This window comes from Erythrolamprus reginae, chromosome 5 (genome assembly GCF_031021105.1).
Source record: "Erythrolamprus reginae isolate rEryReg1 chromosome 5, rEryReg1.hap1, whole genome shotgun sequence".
NCBI lineage: Eukaryota > Metazoa > Chordata > Lepidosauria > Squamata > Dipsadidae > Erythrolamprus > Erythrolamprus reginae.
Window position 1 is genome coordinate 115,833,478 of NC_091954.1, and position 16,995 is coordinate 115,850,472.

General features: G+C 44.9%; 1 protein-coding gene across 1 annotated transcript in view; it reads right to left on the reverse strand.

Moving 5' to 3' along the window:
* The window catches only part of PSMD1 (proteasome 26S subunit, non-ATPase 1), a 130,284-nt gene that overhangs the window by 9,513 nt on the left and 103,776 nt on the right, over window positions 1-16,995 (reverse strand). The window contains exon 20 of the mRNA XM_070753819.1: window positions 5,958-6,060. Coding sequence (XP_070609920.1) covers window positions 5,958-6,060 — 103 coding nt within the window. The remainder of the gene's footprint in view (window positions 1-5,957; window positions 6,061-16,995) is intronic.

Sequence of the window (16,995 nt, forward strand, 5' to 3'; positions counted from 1 at the left end):
GTATTCATCCAATTCCATCATACATAATTTGGCAGATCGAATCTCACCAGGTTCAAGGTTGACTCCGCCTTCCATCCTTCCGAGGTGGGTCAAATGAGGACCCAAATTGTTGGAGGGGCAAGAGGCGGAGTCTCTGTAAACGGCTTAGAGGGGCTGCGAATCACTGTGAAGCAGTGTAGAAGTGCTTATTGCTGTGCGATCCTGGTGCTCTCTGAGCTTGGTTGCTTCCTTGCAAATGTTTCATTATTCAACTAGGTAACATTATAAGTGCTGGGAGTGGTTCAAGGTCATCCTATGCCCACCTGGGCGGAAGCGGAAGGAGGACTTGCCACACTGGCACAATCTGAGTGGCAAACGTGACACGTTTGTGGGTGGGGGGGAGAGACAAGGGATGAGAAAAAGCAATTGCTGCCAACCTGTAGAGGTACCACTGTATTTTAAAAAATAAACCTCCGAGTAGCCTCAGAAAGGATGCAAATGAACAGCTTTGTCTACAAGGAGTATCAATCCTTCCACCCCTCACCCTGTAGTTAGAACTGAAGAAGCTTCTGGGATGAGAAGCGAAATGCCAACAACAACAACAATTAATTAATTAATTAATTAATCAGATTTGTATGCCGCCCCTCTCCGCAGACTCGGGGCAGCTAACAGCAATAATAATACAATGTAAACAAATCTAATGTTTAAGTTAATTTAAAAACCCCAATTTAGAAACCAATCATACATACTGACATACCATGCATAAATTTTATAAGCCTAGGGGGAGGGAAAGTATCAATTCCCCCATGCCTGACTGCAGAGGTGGGTTTTAAGGAGCTTACGAAAGGCAAGGAGGGTGGGGGCCATAGTTCCCTCTAAGCTGAGCAGTGAGCAATCGCTCACTTAAAAATCATCATCAACTCAGTGTTTTCCAAACCTGCCCAGAAGCCGAGAGGGAAAGAGTGAGAGGGAAGGAGAGAGAGAGAGAGAGGAAGAGAGGAAGAGAGAGAAACAGATAGAAAAAAGAGAGGAAGGAAAAGAGAAAGAAAAAGAATGGGAGTAAGGAAGAGAGAAAGAAAATCAAAATCTAGTTTGAAACTAACTCAACTATTTAAGTGGCATTTTCATATTGATAGAGTTGCCCTATTATGAGCTCACTGTTATAGACACACAATACAGTATTTTATTTTGAAATTCTCTGAGGCAAAACAGGGTGGGTTTTTTGTTTGTTTGTTTGTTTGTTTATTTATTTATTATTTCTGTGCCGCCCAGTCCCGAAGGGACTGCCGCTCAGACACTATACTTTTCCGCCCACCCACCCCAAAAAATTAGAGGGAACACTGGTGGGGGCAACTCTGATATCTGGGGGGGAGTTGGTTCCAAAGGATCGGGGCCGCCACAGAGAAGGCTCTTCCCCTGGGTACCGCCAAACGACACTGTTTAGTTAACGGGACCCGGAGAAGGCCAACTCTGTGGGACCTAACTGATCGCTGGGATTCGTGCGGCAGAAGGCGGTCCCGGAGATATGAGAAGACCATCCAGTTGCCTCCTGAAAAAGCACCTTTGGGATGATCTCGAACGTTGCGTCCAGGCCTTCCCTAACCTGTTGGAAAAACCGGAGCAGCCTTTGGCAAAGAGAGATTGCAACAGCTGGTTCTCCTGGAACAGACCAAGCATATTTCTGGCCCAGCTTCCTGTTTCCACGGAAAGCTAACTCAGATTCTTGGTGGATTCTCCCTCCCGATGACTATTTCGGCAGTTCATCTTCACCTCCTTTGTAAAGACAAGAGGCGTCTCAATTGAAAACATGTGTTTCTCTCTTACCAAGTAGGTACGTGGTGAAATTAAATTCTAGCACACTCATTTGGGACTGAGTCCGTTGGGTTTCCGGTGTTGCACAAAGGCCCGCTGACTTGTTGTCACCTTGATTCATTTTTATTTTCTTGGAAATAAAAATCATCTTTCCAACCTCAAACTCTGCCAGCATCTGACAAAAGCCTTTCTAACTCCACCCTTCAGCCCGGAGGAGTCTTTGCATCGGCTTCCCTTTCGGATCGTGGAAGTTCGGGTGCATCACGGCAGCAGAATTCATCCTGCCAGATAACCAGCCCTGGGTGGTAATTTCAACTCCGGGAAAAAGCAGGCGGCAGGACTTGTCAGGCTGATGCTAGGCAGTTGCCTCAATTCCTATAACATGTCCGCGTGTGTTTTAGCCTCCAGTCTCCCTAATCCTCTGGACATTGATTGATCTTCAACAGATTACAACAGATAGTTTAGTGACCAATCGGAGGAAGAATGCCACTGAAAAACGTACAACATATGAGTATTTTTCACACGACCATTGCAGAATCCTTGCAGTCACATGATCAAAATTCAGATATTTGGCAACTGACTCATATTTAATGACAATAATAATAATGACAATAATAATGACGACAACAACAGCAACAACAATATGATGAAGATGAAGATGAAAAAGAAGAAGAAGAGGAGTAGGAGTAGGAGTTGGAAGGGACCTTGGAGGTCTTCTAGTTCAACCCCCTGCTCAGACAGGAAACCCTGCACTACTTGAGACAAATGGCTATCGAACATCTTTTTAAAAACTTCCAGTGTTGGAATGTTCACAACTTCTGGAGGCAAGCTGTTCCATGGATTAATTGTTGTCACTGTCAGGAAATTCCTCCTTAGTTCTAAGTTGCTTCTCTCCTTGTTTAGTTTCCATCCATTGCTTCTTGTTCTACCCTCAGGTGCTTTGGAGAATAGCTTCACTCCTCCTTCTTTGGGGCAACCCCTGAGATATTGGAACACTGCTATCATGTCTCCCCTGGTCCTTCTTTTCATTAAACCAGCCATGCCCAGTTCCTGCAACCGTTCTTCATATGTTTTAGCCTCCATTTATCCCCTAATCATCTTTGTCGCTCTTCTCTATTTATTTATTTATTTATGATTTATTTATTTCATTTATTAGATTTGTATGCCGCCCCTCTCCGTGGACTCGGGGCGGCTCACAGTAATGGTGAAAACAATATAAAATGGCAAATCTAATAATTAAAATATCTACATTCTCTGCACTCTTTCTAGAGTCTCAGCATCCTTTTTGCATCGTGGCGACCAAAACTGAATGCCATATTTCAAGTGTGGCCTTATCAAGGCCTTATAAAGTGGTATTAACACTTCATGTGATCTTGATTCTCTCCCTCTGTTGATGCAGCCTAGAACTGTGTTGGCTTTTTTGACAGCTGCTGCACACGGCTGGCTCCTATTTAAATGGTTGTCCACTAGGACTCCAGGATCCCTCTCACAGTTACTACTGTTGAGCAATGTACCACATATACTGTACTTGTGCATTTGGTTTTTCTTGCCTAAATGTAGAACCTCACTTTTTTCACTCTTGAATTTCATTTTGTTAGATAGCGCCCATTGTTCAAGTATGTCAAGATCCTTCTGTATCTTGAGCCTATCTTCCAGAGAGTTGGCTATTCCTGCCAGTTTGGTGTCATCTGCAAATTTGATGAGTTCCCCATCTATTCCCCCATCCAAGTCATTCTCACTCATTCCCCAATCTACCCTGTTCCCCACAAAAGGCGAGACTAGAATTTCCAGTCTCCTGGTGATTGGTCTAACATCACCTAGCTGGCTTTCATGCCTAAACCAGGACTAGAACTCACAGTCTCCTAGTGATGGAACCAAAGCCACACAACCAGCTTTCATGCCTAAGGCAAGACTAGAAACATAGAAGACTGACGGCAGAAAAAGACCTCCTGGTCCATCTAGTCTGCCCTTATACTATTTCCTGTATTTTATCTTAGGATGGGTCTATGTTTATCCCAGGCATGTTTACATTCAGTTCCTGTGGATTTACCAACCACCTCTGCTGGAAGTTTGTTCCAAGCATCTACTACTCTTTCAGTCAAATAATATTTTCTCACGTTGCTTCTGATCTTTCCCCCAACTAACCTCAGATTCTGCCCCCTTTTTCTTGTGATCACTTTCCTATTAAAAACACTTCCCTCCTGAACCTTATTTAACCCTTTAACCTATTTAAATGTTTCAATCATGTCCCCCCTTTCCCTTCTGTCCTCCAGATTAGACAGATTGAGTTCATTAAGTCTTTCCTGGTAAGTTTTGTGCTTAAGACCTTCCACCGTTTTTGTCGCCCGTCTTTGGACCCCTTCAATTTTATCAATATCTTTTTGTAGGTGAGGTCTCCCAAACTGAACACAGTATTCCAGTATGAACACAGAACTCACCATCTCCTGGTGGTCGGCCCAACGTCACTCATACAGAATTCCCAATCTCCTGGTGATCAGTCTAAAGCCTAGCCAGTTCTCATGCCTACGGCAGGACTAGAACTCTCAGTCTCCTGGTGATAGAACCAAAGCCACCCAGCTAGTTTTCATACCTAAAGCAGGACTAGAACTCGGTACTAGAACTCGGTATCCCAGTTTCAAGTCCAGCACTTTAGCCACAAACATACCAGCACAACTACCTTAAGAGAAGCCACAGTGGTATCAATTGCATCACAGCATCACAGTGCAAATGCCACAAATTATGTCCATTCCATCATTAGGTCAGAGCCTAGTGGACGTCACTGCCCATGCTTACGGAGGCTCATACAAGAGTCACATTTTATTGCTAATCAATCTTTTATTATTCATGGACCGGCTAAAGGGCAGCATGACTCACTCACCACAATATACTGTGGTTTACTTTCCTTGCTCCGGCCCTAAGTGGAGCCTTGCCATCCGTTCAGTTTATTTCAGGGTTTTTTTTAAAAAAAAATCTTTTTTTTTTTGAGGAAAGACAGGAATCCAGAGCAGAGCATTAAGAATGGCTTTAAGGTGAAAAGTTTGGAAACCTAGAATGGAAAGGAGCTAGAAGGGACCTTAGAGGTCATCTAGTCCAGCCCCCTGTTCAAGCACCTAGGGGGAGGTGAATGGGTAAAATGAATCCCTTTGGCATCCAACGCTGAGACCGGCAAGCAAAATTCCACACCCATCAATTGGCCATTTTGTTTCTCCAGACATGAAGTCTGTCATCTGCATCTCCATCACTGTCTGATTCCGTTCTGCCACCCAACAAGACCGACACAGACTTCAGAGGAGAATCAGAACTGCAGAACAAAACAATGGCTGCCAACCTGCCTCCCATTGAGAACCTGGGGTAACCTTTTTATTCTATTCAAAGTTCTATTCAAAGTTCTATTCTAAATTCTATTCTAAGTTGTATTCTAAGTTGTATTCTAAATTCTATTCTAAGTTCTATTCTAAATTCTATTCTAAGCTCTATTCAAAATTCTATTCTAAGTTCTATTCTAAATTCTATAGTAAATTCTACTCCACTCTTCTCCATTCCATAATCTAATTCAGGGGTGGACAATTAATTTTGCCATAGGGCCGCATGAGAAATTGGGATGGTTTTAGAGGGCCGGACTAATATAATTAACTCAGTTCTACCCAATACTGTATATTATTGGGTAGAACTGAGTTAATTATATTATAATTATAAATTATAATTATATATTATATTGCATATTCTATATTATATTCTATATATATATAATTATAAATTATATATTATATCTTGAACACCCTGTTCTTATCTAGAAAAGTTGGACTGACCTTGCCCAGGTCTGATCTAATTCATTCCATTCCAATCCATTCTATATTCTAATTCTTTCCATTCCATATTCTATTCATTTTTAATATTCTACTCTACTTTCAGGTAAATTTACCAATGCATCAAATAAACAAACAAAGCCAAAAAAAAGTCCTTCCCAACTTGGAATTTCTGTAACTCAGGACTACAACCTCCCAAATTCTCAGTCCAAAGTGTTTCCAGCTACGGTTCAAGATCCCAGCAGGGCTGAAGATTGAGAAAGGAAACCTTCTTGATTTAAAACAAGGGATAGAAACCTTTACATATGTATCTATGTATGCATGTCTATATGTTTCAACGCTGGAACACCAATTAATTACCTGCATCCAATATGCCCTGGGCCAGGATCGCTCCAAACTTAGCCATCACATCGTCGTGTTTATCATTAATGACCTTGGAATAAAGTTGCCTGAACTGGCTGACCTGGAAGATAAAAGTTTTTAAAAAATGAATTATTAAAAAAGTGTTCCCTAGAGTCCACTAAAAAGTGAAATGTATAAACCGAATGAATGAATATATAAATAAATAAATAAATAAATAAAGTGGTTGCATAAATTGAATACACAAATAAATGAACAAAACTCTAGGTTACAGATATCGATTTATTGTATTAATTGATTGATTGATATTGATTGATTGATATAATTAAGAATTTTAATTGAGAATTTGGTAACTGATACTATATTGTATTGTACTGAAATCTGAAGGTATGAGAATTTGTATTTCTGTAAGGTGTGGAGAGAAAAAAAATAAAAAAAATTATACCCTGAAAACATTTAACATACATGTCAACATCCTGTTGAGTTTCTGTTTCTACAGCCTATCACTAATATAAGTATCCTATATAAATATGTGCCTTTCCTTCATATTCTAGTGCTCATTAAATAGTTTACATTCATAATTATGTTTATATTTGTATCATCCTTAAATAGTTTTTGTTTTCGTTCATTCATTCATTTACTATTTTTTTTGTTGCTTGGACAATGGTTCATTTGTTCATTTCAAACTGTTGGCTGAAAAAGTCTTTAAGATGATTGTTTCCAATCCTTTTTCTTCCAGATCTTGTGGAAGGTTATCGGCAGGCCTCAAGAGTTGTTAATGTAATCCTATATCTTCTGCTCTGGAAATCTCACACTACTCACCAGAACTTACAAAACTTTCGCCAGACCCATCCCCGAATACAGCTCATCTGTCTGGAACCCACACCGCATTTCGGACATAAACACTCTCGAAAATGTCCAAAGATACAGTGATCCCTCGATTTTCGTGATCTCGTTCTTCGCGAAACGCTATATCGTGATTTTTCCCACCCGATGACGTCACTCTCTTCCTTCCTTTCTCATCTTTCTTTCTCTCTCTCTTTCTCTATCTTGCTTCTTCCTCTCTCACACTCTCTTCCTCCCTCTCTCATCTCTTTCTTTCCTTCTCTCTTTCTCTATCTCTCCCCCTCTTGCTGGCGGGCGGCGGGCGGGCCGGCGGGCGAGCGGGGGCATCAGCGAGGAAGACCCAGGGAAGGTTCCTTCGGCCGCCTAGCAGCTGATCTGCTCGGCAGCGCGGCAGCAGCGAGGAGCCGAATCGGGGTTTCCCCTTTGCGTGGGCGGCGGGGAAACCCCGATCTTCGTGTGCTCGCTGCTGCTGCGCTGCCGAGCAGATCAGCTGCTGGACGGCTGAAGGAACCTTCCCTGGGTCTTCCCCGCCGCCCACGCAAACTCCACCATCTGTGCATGCGCGGCCATGAAAAAGGGCGCGCATGCGCAGATGGTGTTTTTACTTCTGCAACCCTACATCGCGAAAAATCGATTATCGCGAGGGGTCTTGGAACGGAACCCTCGCGATAATCGAGGGATCACTGTACTTCACAAGAAGAGCCCTTCATTCCTCCACTCGAAACAGAATCAATACGCTATGAAACTAGATTTACAATCCTGGGTCTTGAAAGCTTAGAACTACGACGCCTTAAAAAAGATCTAAGTATTGCCCACAAGATCATATGCTGCAATGTCCTGCCTACTTCAGCTTCAACCACGACAACACAAGAGCACACAACAGATTCAAGCTTAATATTAACCGCTCCAAACTTGACTGTAAAAAATATGACTTTAGTAATCGGGTTGTCGAAGCGTGGAACTCATTACCGGACTCTGTAGTATCATCCCCTAACCCCCAACATTTAACCGTTAGACCAGGGGTCGACAAAGTTGTTCAGAATCTAGGAGCCAGCCAAAAAATTTAGGAGCCAGAATTTTTTTTAAGCAAACTTGGTTTTTAATTTAACAAAAAAAACATTACAAACGTTATAAACAACATTTTACTTTTAAAGATAATAAATATTATATTTTGATATTTTAGATTTTAGGCAACATTCTAGTGTTTTTCACTTTGCGTTTTGTGGCCATGAACATGCCTTGTGATTTTAGAGCTGAAGTACCAGTGGTCCACAGCCTTGGCAGGATCAAACGCCTTCACAGATGGCCCATTCATGGTGATCATAAACAAGTCACTTAAACTTTCTTCTTGCATCCTTGATCTGAATTTATTTTTGACCATGTTCATCAAACTAAATCCTCTTTCACAACATGAGGTTGAGACAGGGAGCACCGCTACAATCGACAACAGGTTTCCCAGAACTGGAAATCTCTCGGTGTTGGAGAGTGCCAAATCCAGAAGCTCACACAGTTTCTTTCCTTTTCCAAGGACCTTAAACTCATACCACTCATTGAGGAGTGAGTGAATGCATTGGTCATCACTTTCAGGTGGAGATAGCTGTTTACGAAAATGATGAGCCAATGCAGTAATCTCAACCACACCGTAGTCCGGTGTGGTTGAGATTACTGGCCCGAAGGGAAGGAGCGGTTCGGGTTCCCCGCGCGGCGGAAGGAGAGGCGCCAGAAGACTGACGGGTTTCCCGGCAGGCCAGTCCGGCCGGCCACCCATGCGAGCGCTTTTCGGCGACTGTTCCGGCCCGGGAGGTCCCACAGGACGCACGCCTTCGCCGGGGTTCAGTTGCATCAGGGGGGGAGGCTTGGGCAGCGAGAAGGGCAACGGCTGAGGGGAGGCCGCGGCAGCTGCCGAGTCTCCACCTGACATCGCTTTCACCCCCTCCCCCCCGGCGCAGGCCTGGCTCCGCCGAGCCGGCTCTGCTGTACTCCCGTCGGGATCCGAGGGGAGACCGTTAGTCAGAAACCGAAACAGAGAAGAAGGAAAGGGAGACCAGGCCGGGGACGCGGGTGAGGGGGGGAGGGGGGAGGAGGGGTTACTGGTCGGAAGTCACCGCGCACGCGGCCGGAGGAGGAATGAACAAAACCTCACGCCGGGAGGGGAGGGGCTTCCGCTTCTCTCCGAAGGCGGGTGAGCGGCCAAGATCGGAGCGTCTGTGTGCGGTGGGGGGGAGTGAAGGGGTTCGAGTAGGAGGCGGAATGGAGGCAAGGGGGGGAGGGAGAGACGCACGCAAGCGCAGGGGACGCTGGGAAAGCAGCTCGCTCCGAGGTTGATGGGCGGAGCTACGGAAGCCAAGATGTACCATTTCTGGGCGTAAACACAAGGCGGGAAAAATATACTGTATACATACAGCAGTGTTTCCCAACCTTTTTTGAGTCGCGGCACATTATTCATATTTTCAAAATCCCGGGGAACACTGAAAGGGGGGGGCGGGGCGGGGGGGAGGGCTAAAGAAAAGTTTGGACAAAAAAACCCTCTCTCTTCCTCCCTTTCGCTCTATTTCTCCCTCTTTCTCTTTTCCTTCCTTCCCTTCTTTCTCTCTCTCCATCCCTCTTTCTTTCTTTCTCTCTTTCTCTCTCCCTCCTTCCCTTCCTCTATGTCTTTCTCTCTCCTTTGCTCTCTCTCTCTCTCTGTCTCTCTTGCTATCTCTTTCTTGCTTTTCTCTCTCTCTTGCTCTCTCTCTCTCTTTCACTGTCTTGCTATATGTCTCTTTCTTTCTCTTTGCCTCTCTTGCTATCTCTCTTTCTTTCTCTTTCTCTCTTTCTCTCTCTCTGTCTCTCTTGCTATGTCTCTCTTTCTTTCTCTTTCTCTCTCTCTCTGTGCCTCTCTTGCTAAGTCTCTCTTTTTCTCTTGCTATGTCTCTCTTTCTTTTTCTCTCTCTCTGCCTCTCTTGCTATGTCTCTCTTTCTCTCTCTCTCTTTCTTGCTCTGTCTCTTTCTCTGCCTCTCTTGCTATGTCTCTCTTTCTCTCTCTCTCTGCCTCTCTTATATGTCTCTCTTTCTTTCTCTCTCTCAGCTGACTGCAAGCGGGAGCCCTGACGGCGGCAGCTGGACGTGCTGCTGGACACCGTATATGCCAGGCCCGCAGCGCCAGCATGTACGACGTCTAGCAGCACGTCCAACCGCCACCGTCAGGGCTCCCGCTTGCAGTCAGCTGAGAGAGAGAGAGAGAGCGCTCCCTCTCGCCGCCGCCATCTCCCCACGACTGCCTGCGGCCACTGCGGCCGCCCCCGCCCCCCGCTCCCATCGCCAGTGCCCTCCCACCGGGCCACAAAGGAAACTTGCCGTCGACGCAGGAGAAGCTCCAGCTGGGCGGGGCGCTGCCGGTACTTCCGTCTTGGGGCTCCCGCTCGCAGCTGTCAACCGGCTCCTGCTCGATGCCGCGGTTTTCGGCGCTCTCCTGCTGGGTCCCAAAGAAGGAAGGCGGGGAAAAGGCGCGAAGAATAAAGCTCTCCTTCTTCCTGCCTTCCTTCTTTGGCGCCCAGCAGGAGAGCGCCGAAAACCGCGGCATCGAGCAGGAGGCGGAGGACAGCTGCGAGCGGGAGCCCCAGGACGGAAGTACCGGCAGCGCCCCGCCCAGCTGGAGCTTAGCGGCACACCTGGCCATGTCTCGCGGCACACCGGGCACACCGGTTGGGAAACGCTGACATACAGTACAGCAGGCAACATTTTCTAGGCGCCAGACAACATTTTCTAGGCGCCACTGGCGACCAGGCGCCTGGGTTTGTCGATACCTGCCTTAGACTATCCACGGTTGACCTTTCCAGGTTCCTAAGAGGTCAGTAAGAGGCGTACATAAGCGCACTAGAGTGCCTTCCGTCCCCTGTCCTATAGTCTCTCCTATATCTCGTATTTCTTCTCTACCATATCCTCTATAACGTTCATTGTGTATTATTGTGTATTGGACAAAATAAATAAATAATAATAAAAATAAATAAATTTAAAAATATCAAAATCAGTATAAGGGGTTGATCATTTCTGATGGGTTGACACCCTACAGACGAAGAACTTTCTCAAAAAGGAGGATGTATTTAGCTCAAACTTCTTTTTTCAAGCCAAAAACATTCCCGACAAAAATACAAGTAACAAATCAAAGAAACGCCGTTAGACGAAAGATGAAAACCTTTTGGCTAACAACCGGGGTGGTGTTGCCATCTCATTCCTGCGGTTGTAAGAACTTGTGGGTTCAAGTTATTTACAAGTCCTTGACAAGTTCCTATAAACTTGGAAAATGATTGGGGGGGGGGGAGAGAAACCCCGTTAGCTGAATCTGGGACCTGGTATTCACACAATAATTTAATCTTCGGAGAAACAGAATGAAGGATGAAATTTGGAAGGCGTTTCACAGATCTGCGAAGGTTCACGCTGGCGTCGGCAGTCTGACAGGTTATGTGTGTACTGTACAACAATTTGGCTGGGCCTCTCTTAAGGGTGGGCATTATTTAGTGCCACCATTGTGGCCAGATTGTATGTCTACTGGACGGTAGGAGATACCCTCCTCTAAATTAAAACCCCTGAACCCCCTTAATAAAGGATTTAGGTGCAGTGATTTCTGAGTCTCAAAATGGGTGAACAGTGCGGTCAGGCGGTAGGGAAAGCAAGTAGGATGCTTGGCTGCATAGCTAGAGGTATAACAAGCAGGAAGAGGGAGATTGTGATCCCACAATCTGTATAGAGCGCTGGAGAGACCCCATTTGGAATAATACAGTGTTCAGTTCTGGAGACCTCACCTACAAAAAGGTATTGACAAAATTGAACGGGTCCAAAGACGGGCTACAAAAAGGGTGGAAGGTCTTCAGCATCAAACCTATCAGGAAAGACTTCATGAGCTCAATCTGTAGAGTCTGGAGGACAGAAGGGAAAGGGGGGACATGATCGATACATTTAAATATGTTCAAGGGTTAAATAAGGTTGGGAACCCAAGAACAAGGGGGCACAAACTAAGGACCCCACAGATTTCCTCCTCCTCCTCTCTGCAAACCTTACTCCCTCCAACACTGATGATGTTACCTAGTTGGCTAATGAAACATCTGCAAGAAAACTAAAGTTCATACAGCATCAAGGCCTCTACAGTTGTTGTCCTCCTCCTCCTCCTTTCTCGATCTTCTTTTCTTCCTCCTCCCCCTCTTCTCCTCCTCCTCATTGCAAACCCTACTCCCTTCTAGCACTGATGATGTTACCTAGTCGGGTGATGAAACGTCTGCGAGAAAACCACAAAGCTCAGAGAGCATCAAAGGGCCTCCCTGTGGTCATCGTCTTCCTCCTCCCTCTTCTTTGATGTCTTCCTCCTCTTCTTCTCTGCAAACCCCTCCCTTCCACCACAGATGATATCACCTAGTTGGGTAGCGAAATGTCCGAGAGTCCCAGGGACCTCGGCTACGAATATTCTCCTGAATTCGGAGTGCTGTGAGTATCCCGAAGGCCAGTGGCTTCGGTGTGACTGAGCAGAGATGGCTCCTGGGAGGTTGATTAGGCATCACGCAGAGAGCAGACGGCCTAATCAGGCTTTCATCAAGGCAAGCGCCCAAGAGAAAGTCCCCTTTGATGGTGCCTGGAAGTGAACTTCCAGTTAAGCTCCACGTTTTAAGGACACTGCGAAGGCTGAGAAATGAGAAGCGGCTTTAAGGAACAGCCCAGATGGACTACAGGTGGTCCTCGACTTAAAATTGTACATTTGGCGATCGTCCAAAGTTACAACAGCACCGAAAGAAGAGACTCGCAACTTGTCCTCCCACTTACGAAGCATTGCGGTTATGCCCGCGTGGTCCCGTGATTAAAATTTGGGTGCTTGGCATCTGTCTATCTGTCTGATCAGCTATCATCTGTCTAGTTAGCCATCTTTATCTATGTATCTCTCCTCTCTGTGTATCTGTCTATCTACTTACCTACCTACCTCTCTGTCTGTATCTGTATATATGCATCTCTCTTTCTCTCTCTTATCTATGTATGTACCTCTCATCTCTCTATATCTCTCTCTGTCTGTCTGTCTGTCTGTATCTCTCTCTCTCTCTCTCGGTATGTATGTATCTATCATCACTCTCTCTCTTTCTATATCTATCTATCTAGCTGTCTGTCTGTATCTATCTCCCTTTGTATGTATGTATGTATGTATGTATGTATGTATGTATGTATGTATGTATGCATGCATGTATCATTTCTCTCTCTCTCTATGTATGTATGTATGCATGCATGCATGCATGCATGCATCTATCTATCTATCTATCTATCTATCTATCATCTATGTATCTCTCTCTGATTGCATCTACCTACCTACCTCCATTTGTCTGTCTATCTTTCTATCTGTATCTCTCTCTCTCTGAATGTATGAATGTATCCATCCATCCATCCATCCCCTGTCTGTCTGTTGCCAATATCTATCTATCTATCTATCTATCTATCTATCTATCTATCTATCTATCTATCTATCTATCTATCCATCCATCCATCCCCTCTGTCTGTCTGTCTGTCTGTTGCCAATATCTATCCATCCATCCATCCATCCATCCATCCATATCTGTCTGTATGTATGTACCGACCTCTCTGTTTGTCTGTCTGTCTGTCTGTCTGTCTGTCTGTCTCATCTATCTATCTATCTATCTATCTATCTATCTATCTATCTATCTATCTATCTATCTATCTATCTATCATCTGTCTGTATGTATGTATAGATCTATTTCAAGCTATTTAGCTCTCATCAGCTAGCCATACCTTTACTGGGATTTGAACTTATCAGCAAGAAATATGTTACACATATAGAATATGGTTTGTCGGCTATTTCTTTCCCCTGCTGATTCCAGACATCCTTCCTTCCTTTGTGGGTTTGAGAGTGGCTCCTTCAATTTTGAGGTGGGGCAGAGGCTGAGCTAAAAAAAGGGGATGGGTGGTATTTTTAGAGTAAGGATTAAAAACCAAGAAGGGTTCTGCATCCTTTCCAGGCCTCTTCTGACGTTTTGCAGCCTACGAAAAGGCCCCGGGGGATTTATTAAGCATCCAGATAAATTTATATTGATTTGATCTTGGGTTGGGTGTGGCTGTTTTTTCCCCCCATGCCAAATGAGGTGGGTTTTGCCACGTATTGTAACGTAGGAAAAAACACAGCACTAGAAAATATTCCGCAGGTCTTGGCTATCCAGCTGTGGAAGCAGCAGAGAAGCCCTGATTTAAGATGGAATAGAATAAACAGAGTTGGAAGGGGACACTCGGAGGTCTTCTAGTCCAACCCCGATATAGACGGGGCAAGGAGAGGATGAAAACGAGGGCGGTGATCCATTTGGCTGCCATGAAAGCTTGGTTTTTTTACCATCTAAAGAGCCGAAACCGGCCAAAACAAAACCCAAGCATGTTGTGGTTGGCTCTGGCCCAGCTCCTGCCCCAGGGAATGGGGAGGTGGATGCAGGGGAAACCTCAACATGTCACAGGCCTGTGTTATTGCCGACAGAATCAGTGCAGAGTTTAGTTTCCTCCGACGAAGAAGAAGGTGGGAGTGACTCGGCAGAGGGGGGCTTGGCACACAGCCCAGGCAGTCAATCTCCCTTATCTTCCATTGATTCGGATGAAGAGGTTTTGGACCCATGCAAGCGCAGAATTATGCGTAGAAGAGACCAATTGAGGACATATTACAGGAGATAAGAGCAGCCACCTGTGTTTGGGTGGGGCTCCAGGAATTAGAACTGCTGCTATAAATAGCAGCGTGTGGGTTTGGTTGTTGTGGAAGAATAACTGATCGCAGTTCGTCAGGAATCCTGTGTTGCTGGTTTCTAGACTTTGTTGATTTTTAACGCCGTTGAAAACAAAGCAGAGCAACATGTGTGTGTGTGTCTTCGTTGGAAGAAGAAGGGGTGTGAAGTTTCTTCACAGCTGCTAGCTAAGTACTTAATGACTGCTTAAGGGAAATTGTACAGACTACCCGGTTGTTTTGGGACGAGTGCTCTTTGCAATACAAAAAGGGTGCTTAGTTTATTTTGAATTTTGGGATAAAGAACTTTGTTTTGAATTTTCAAACGTGTGTGTGTCTGAAATTTGTACCCTTGAATTTTCAGGAGGCTCCTACCAGAGAGCCCGGCAGAACAAAGCATAACCCATAAAATCATCTGCTACAACATCCTTCCATCAGCGACTACTTCACCTTCATCCATAACAACACACGAGCACACGACAGATACAAACTTAATGTAAACTGCTCTAAACTCGACTGCAGGAAATACGACTTTAGTAACCGAGTAGTTAATGCATGGAACTTGCTCCCTGGATGCGAAGGGCAGGAACGCTGCTGGGGTGGGGGCCCAAGATGTTGGCTGAAGCGCACAAAATCGACAGTCAGTGCCATCCGAGAATTTCTTGACCGTTTCGAGATTGAAGGAGAGGCTTTTCTCAACCGTAGAGTGACCGGAGATGAAACTTGGGCTTATCACCCAACTCCCAAGAGCAAACATCAATCAATGCAGTGTTGCCATACCCGTTCTCCTATAGCCCAAAAATTCAAATCTCAGCAATTGGCCAGAAAAATCTTGAGCACCCATCGCAGCAGCATTCATGCCCTTAGCATTCAGGTAGCGCATAACAGCGCACACTTTGCCCTTGGAGGGAAACGGAATGAGGACGCTCATCTCTAACCTTCCCCACAACGCCATTCGATGATCTACTGACCCCTGGCTCTGCTCCTTCTCTTCCGCCAGCTTCCCACTACACGATAGTAACACCAACTTCCCCTGCAAACATTCCCTGCGAGAGCTACGGGTAATGTAACCTGACTTTCTGGATAACCCTCTTATAAACATAGAAACATAGAAGATTGACGGCAGAAAAAGACCTCATGATCCATCTAGTCTGCCCTTATACTATTTCCTGTATTTTATCTTAGGATGGATCTATGTTTATCCCAGGCATGTTTAAATTCAGTTACTGTGGATTGACCAACCACATCTGCTGGAAGTTTGTTCCAAGCATCTACTCCTCTTTCAGTGAAATATTTTCTCACATTACTTCTGATCTTTCCCCCAACTGACCTCAGATTGTGTCCCCTTGTTCTTGTGTTCACTTTCCTATTAAAAACACTTCCCTCCTGAACCTTATTTAACCCTTTAACCTATTTAAATGTTTCGATCATGTCCCCCCTTTTCCTTCTGTCCTCCAGACTATACAGATGGAGTTCATGAAGTCTTTCCTGATATGTTCTATGCTTAAGACCTTCCACCGTTTTTGTAGCCCGTCTTTGGACCCCTACAATTTTATCAATATCTTTTTGTAGGTGAGGTCTACAAAAAATAAAATAAAGGTGAAGTTTCCCCTCACACCTGAGTGTAGCTGTTCCCAACTCTAGGGGGATGAGCACTGCCTTCTAGCGTCGGGAACAACTACACTCAGGTGTAGTTTCAAAGCCGATGAGCCAGCGCTTTCCAAAGACATCTCCATAATCATGTGGCTGGCATACAAATCTAATTAATAATAATAATAATAATAATAATAATAATAATAATAATAATGACTAAATGCCAAAGATGCACAGAGCGCTGCTACCTTCCCACCAAAGGTGGCCCTTATTTTTCTACTCGCATTTTTTACATGATTTCTGAACTCCTAGGTTGGCAGGAGCTGGGACAAGTAACGGAAGCTCAGTGCTAGTGATTCGAACCGCCGAACTGCCGACCTTTCAATCGACCAGCTGAGCATCTTAGCCACTGAGCCACTGTATCCCCTTATAAGGAAAATGCCCAGCTAATCTTGAGCCCCGTGAGGGTTTATTTTTCTTTCAAGGTCCAACTAAGCTTTCCTTGCCTTGTCCCCCCACAAAAAAAAAAATTGCCATTTTTTTTTTAAAAAACCCCACACCATTTGTCTTATTCTGCTTATTCAGCTGCTCGATGGGCAGTTCTGCCCAACGGCTTTGGAGAAATATTTAAGAAACGGAGCGGCTTCGGTGTTGAGTGATTTTTCACAGGCCTTTGCAAACAAACAAGAGTTGGCGGCTGGAAAGAGAACCGCCTAAACGTAGTTCATTGGAAAATAAATTGAAATTTATGACTTGGTGCAGGGCGGCTGCTGAGCCTCTCAAAAGGCTGTGCTTGATTTGGCAAGAAGCATAGGTGAAATTAAGCCATAATTCAAGAGATTCCCCAAGACGTTTTTGTCGAGATGCGGGCTT